This window comes from Myotis lucifugus, unplaced genomic scaffold (genome assembly GCF_000147115.1).
Source record: "Myotis lucifugus unplaced genomic scaffold, Myoluc2.0 scaffold_219, whole genome shotgun sequence".
Lineage (NCBI taxonomy): Eukaryota > Metazoa > Chordata > Mammalia > Chiroptera > Vespertilionidae > Myotis > Myotis lucifugus.
Genome location: NW_005871267.1, coordinates 1 through 6,085, shown reverse-complemented (window position 1 = coordinate 6,085; position 6,085 = coordinate 1). Strand labels below are relative to the sequence as shown.

Sequence of the window (6,085 nt, the reverse complement as noted above, 5' to 3'; positions counted from 1 at the left end):
AATCATGCAGATGCAGAATCATGCAGATGCAGATAGATCGCCTGTTTTTCTTCAGTTCATCGACTGTGTCTGGCAAATGACAAGACAGGTAACTTATATATATCCATTCTTACATCCCGTTTTTAAGCCTTCCAGTTGGAGTTAGGAGATTTGGTCACTGATTTTCCTATATTTCATGTAAAATGAAAATTCTTGTAAGGTTTTTAGGTAACATAACTATTACCTAATTATCATGTTGTGAATTAAGCTAAAGAATATTATTTGGGAGTATTAAACACTTGACAATTTGATTCTATCAGCATTTCAGTGAGTGGCTCCGTAATAACCCAAGAGGTTTCCTCCTCTATAGATAATTAGTAACATCATGCAGCATGTTCACCCAAAAGCTCATCTGCATATTGTTAAAAAGGTAAAGAAATGAAGAAACAGGCAAGTAAATTTAATGAAAAATGGGTTGGGTGGGAAATGATGGCAAGATAGGTATATAATAGATTCTTTATTTTTCTTAGGTATGGAGAGATTGTTTTTTTAGAGCTTCTACCAACTTTCTAATAAACCAATGTGAAATCTAGTGTAAATGGTTTGCTATATTTAGATAGCCCAAAAGAGAAAAAAATCTGGTTAATTATGGGATCATCCCCTAATGAGGCAAGGGTTTGGGTCATAAAAATATTTAACTCTACTTAAGAAAAATCATCTCAAAACCCCAAAGTTGGATACAGCTCATTGGTATGTCAGTTAACTATCACCCAAGGGTTTATTAGACGTCAGCTGGGAGTCTGGTTTGTTTTAGTTAGATTCTCATGTGAATATAAGGTAGGAAAATTGCTGGCTCTGCTCTGCTTTAGGGTCACATTTTAGCTTCAAGAAAATACTATTTAAAAGAAGTGGTGATCCTTAGGAAAAAATACACCAATTACAGTGTATATTGAAGTTTGTTTCTTCCCATAAGAATTTCAATTTGGGTGGATTATTTGGAAACTTGCTGGGTTAAACTGTGTTGTAGATATGACTACAGTATGAAGAGGCTGGTATTTTCACACATATACTACAAATGTGTATACAATTCGGTTTTGTTCTATGCATCAGGTTCTCATATGTTGTGGGAGGGGAGATGCTACATACTTATTTTAATGTTCACTACTTCTTGGAGCAGGTGAGAAATTTTCCTTTGGAATTGCCTTTGAGGTAGTATATCAGCTATACAAATCCTTACCAATCCTTTTTTGGGTTTTGACTAAAAATAATAGGATCCACTTTAAAAAAACAAAACATCCATGTGAGACACATTGATTGGTTGCCTCCCACATGTACCCCGACAGGGGCTGGGGATTGAGCCTGCAACTGAGATACGTGCCCTTGACTGGAATAAAACCCAGGACCCTTCAGTCCAAGGGCAGACTCACTATCTACTGAGCCAAACTGACCAGGGCAGGACCCATTTTTGGCCATTACCATATTCAGTTTCTAAATAGCATTTGGCTGTTGGCAAAAATCAAATGCCCTATCAACGGACTAGGAAGGTTGTGTGAAGCCGTGGCATCATTGATGCTTATATGGACTGCTTCCCAAGGGGACTATCTTAAAGGGGCAACATAAGTGAATATATTAGTTCTGGTATGCTTGTTAAAAAAAATCAAAGTTACCAGTTGTTTACATGGCAGAGTATATGACTAGTACATGTCTTCCTTAGTAGCTGTGTTAACTTTCTATATGCTATATACCTAAAAGCAGTCTTACTTCAATGCTGAGCTAAAGGTACTATAAAGTAGAAAATCAGTTTAATCTTGTTTCTTAGATAATCTAAAATACATTATAGAAGTGATGATTCTTTAGACATCTAGTTATGTTTTATGTACATTTTCTTCCTGAACATAAAATGTTACAATGTTTATTGGTAATCTTCAATTTTACAAATAATTGCTTGTTTGTTCAGAGATTTAAATAACACATTTGTCAAAATGAGAATCATGTTGTAGTTAACCAGATTCCACCTCTGTCCCTACTCGCATCTTCAGGAAGCAGTGGATAAAGGGCCCTTGAGATTTTAAATATGCAAGGAGAACAAAATATTCTTCTGTTTAAGATTTTAAAAGCAGTGCCAGCAGTTAATGCTCTGCTATTTTAGTGTTGTTGTGAGGAAATGCCCACTGATTAAGATGTCTTCTCATAACTGAGCTAAAAGCCCTGCCAAGAAGAGCTACCCACAGGCTCAGCTCTTCTGGATTGCTATTTCATGAGTCAGAGTACACTCATAGTTGGCTAATAAATAAGGCTAAGAGTGTTAATCAGGTGATGGGATTTATTTTGTAAATAAATGGGACTTGACCAAGTTTCTTAAAATACTTGGCTTTTTGTTGGCATGTGCTTGATCACCTGCTGCATTCATTCAGTTCCATAGCCACAACATGGAGTTACCATTTATTCTTTGAGGAATCTGCTATATTACTCTGCTTATGGCTTCCTAAAATTTAGGAAATTTTAAGGTAAAGTTGTTTTTAACCCTGTTCCTTTTGCTTACAGTTCATGCTATTTTCCTTCACTACTGGGTAGGAATCATTCTAAAAAAACTTACTTGAATATTTCCCAACTCTGCAATCTAAATGTTCATGGAATTCCTTTTCAGTTGTGTAATTGGTACAATCTTACATGGAAACTTTGGGATAATTTTGAACTATTACATTGACAGGATGGATTAAACTAAATCCTTTACCTTCCTGTGGCCTGTAATTTGTCCTTGATAAATTCCCCACAGATTGTGGTGTTTGTATAATATTAAGACATCCAGTAGGCCGCTGCCGTTAGGTTATGGAGAAAGTGAATTTTCTTTTTAATTAGAAAGAGGCTGCCAAAGTCCTGGGTTACACGATACTCCCATTTGCCTGGCTGGTCCTTGAAAAGATGAGCAGGTTCGCTTTAAATGATCTGCACATCTGCCTGGGCAGTTATTTGTGTGCATTGCTGACATTTTTTTGTAATTTCTAAAACAAAACAATGTTTTTGAAATTTAAAGAAAAATCTTATGTTGTTTATAGTCACTTTTGGCAGAGAAAGATTAGAGTTTCCAGAATTGCCCAGGTCAAAATTCCTCAGCTTGTGGGGCTAGCAGATGTAGATCAGAAACATCAAGGTCAGACCATTCAAATTCTTGATGCATAAGAAAAGATTTTGGAGAAATAATCTTAGAACTAAATAGTAAAGTGATTTTTGAACAGAAAACCAAGCGGATGCCATAATGACTTAGAAATATAGTTTTGAATATTGTTTAGCCTACTTTTAAATATTATAAAGGATCTACTCATATACTACAGGATGAATATGCTTGAAAAAAATGTCTTAATAGTTTTGTGTTTGTGGTGTTTGATTTGCAGTTTCCTACAGCATTTGAATTCAATGAATATTTTCTCATTACCATTTTGGACCACCTGTATAGCTGTTTATTCGGAACATTCCTTTGTAACAGTGAACAGCAGAGAGTAAAAGAGGTAAAATAATGAGCCCCGGTCCTGGTCTATCCTCAATATGCATTTTCCCTACTAGAGTGTATGTTGTCATGGATTGCAACTGAATAGTTGTTGTTTTGAATCATTTCTTTGGCCATACTTTATTATGATTCCTTCTTCCCAAACTTCTGAGCCTGATCTACTAGTATTTTAAAGTACCTCTGTTGCAATGCTAAAGTGCCAGCTAGCTGCCAGGTGAGTTACGGGTGGGAAGTAGTGTCTGCTAAGGAGTACCAGTGTACCTGTTATCCTTGCCGGATGGAAATCCTTCAGAACAGGTGCAGTACATATAATTGGTAATATATGATAAAACATACATTTAAATAAATGGATAGCTCAAATCTGAAAATATATTGTTCATGAGACATTTTAGTTTTTAAAATCGTAAAATAATACTGTAAAACATTCAAACACTGAAAAGATACTGTGTGTAAAGTTATTTTGTTACCCCATTTAGCCAAAGATATTACTGGTGGTTGGTATTATTTACAACAAACAATATAAGGATTACTTCTGTATGAAATTCTTAATCCTACTGATCATTGTATCTCCCTGCATCAATTTTCATTTTTAAAAAAGTGGTTATAAAATAGATTTTCCATGCTTTTCTATAAAGCAGTAGTGGGGAACCTTTTTTTCTGCCAAGAGCCATTTGGATATTTATAACATCATTCTTGGGACATACAAAATTATAAACTTAAAAATTAGCCTGCTATGTTTGTCAAACATTGAATGAACTCCCCGTAATGCCTTGGCAGGGCCAGACCAAGTGATTTTTAGGGCCTTTTAAGCCCTCGGGCCAGACGTTCTCACCACTGCTAAAGCAGAGTGGGGAGTTGCTTGCTTTGAGCCAGGCTGCCTGATTCAGACCTTGGATTTTTCACTTACTGTGTGACTTCCAGCAAGTTAATTTCTGCTTCTGTAAAATAGGGGTAATAGTACTTATTGGTGTGAGGATTACACCATACAAAACTCTACAACCATTGCTATGTAGTAAGTGCTTCCTGGACTATATTTTTAATTCACCATAGTATCTTCAGTGTCTACTAACACACAGTAAATAATTGCCTGCATAGTAGACACTCAAGAATTGGTTAAATGTTAGATAATTCAGAATAGCTAAGTTCCAAAATACTTTCATTTTTTGAGCCTTGAATAGGATTTACTATATCTTGATACTTAAAAAAAAGGAACATTTTTACTGAGGTATAATTTGCATTCCACAAAATTCACTCTCTTAAAAGTATATAGTTTATTATAAGCATGTCAGTAGGCACGAGTTTGACATGCTTGGTTTAGCGGTTTTTAAGGTATCTAGAGTTGTACAAACATCAGCACTATGTTCACAACATTGGAAAGAAACTGTGTACCTATTAGTAGTTACTCTCCATTCTCCTTCCCTCCCAGCCCCTGGCAAACCTTAATCTGTCTCTGTGGATTTGCCCCTTCAGGACATTTCATGGAAATGGAGTTATTCAGGATATGGCCTCAGTGTCTGGCTTCTTTCACGTAGCATAAGGTTTGATTTGTAGCAGTTATCAATACTTCATACCTTTTTATGGATGAACGTTCCATTGTATAACTATTTTGTCCATTTGTCAGTTGATAGACGTTTGGATTTCTACTTTTTGGCTATTATAAGAAATGCTGCTTTGAACATCTATGTACAGAATTTTATGTGCCTGTTTTCAGTTCTCTTGGGTATAAACCTAAGAGTAGAATTATGGGCACAGTAACTCTATGTTTACCTTTTTGAGGAACTGCACTGTTTCCCAATACCCTCTGAATTTAATGTAAGTGGGGATGTCACTGAAGTGTCAAAGTGATCACAACATACCTCTTTATAACTTTCATCTGAAGTACAAAGAGCTTACGTGATGAATCTCGACTTTTCCTTTTTACAGAACCTTCCTAAAAGGACAGTGTCACTGTGGTCCTACATAAACAGCCAGCTGGAAGACTTCACTAATCCTCTCTATGGGAGCTACTCCAATCACGTCCTTTATCCAGTAGCCAGCATGCGCCACCTAGAGCTCTGGGTGGGATATTACGTGAGGTGGAATCCATGTATGAAACCACAGGTATGCTGTACAATACACAGCAGGAGTTTTCATCCATGCAATTGTATATTAACTAGAAAAAGTATGTGCATATTTAGAACTTTTCCCTTTCCTGGTTAATAGTTATAACTGTATAGTAGAAAAAGCACTCCACAGGGGTAATAGGTATATTTGGTTCTTATCATTCCTGACTTCGATTGGATTACTTTAGAAATAACACTTCTATTTTGTCCTTTCTCCCCTGTACAGTGAAGGTGTCAGACTGGATAACTTCTAGAGGCCTTTCTTAATTAGGTTAGAGAAATAGGAAATTTTGGTTCAGTTTGAAATGTGGACTACTTACTACTAAACTCTTCAAAAGACTAAAAACCTTAACCTAAACTATAGGAATTACTTGACATTGGCTTTTAGATTGTATTGTTAATTATTTGTTATATTTGGAAAATTGCCAGTTTTAGAGTATTCTGTGGAAATACTTAGGGGCACTGGGAAAGCCAGAGGAAGAGCAGTGGTGCTAGAAAA

The 6,085-nt window shown here is 36.0% G+C and overlaps 1 protein-coding gene across 1 annotated transcript; it reads left to right on the top strand.

Moving 5' to 3' along the window:
• Positions 1-4: 4 nt before the first annotated feature.
• LOC106698720 (myotubularin-related protein 2-like) lies at positions 5-5,584 on the top strand (the record flags this gene model as incomplete). The annotated part of the gene is made up of 3 exons (XM_014463750.2): positions 5-88; positions 3,372-3,485; positions 5,408-5,584. Coding segments are annotated over exons 1-3 (375 nt in total), but the record flags the coding sequence as incomplete, so codon positions are not given.
• Positions 5,585-6,085: the final 501 nt, after the last annotated feature.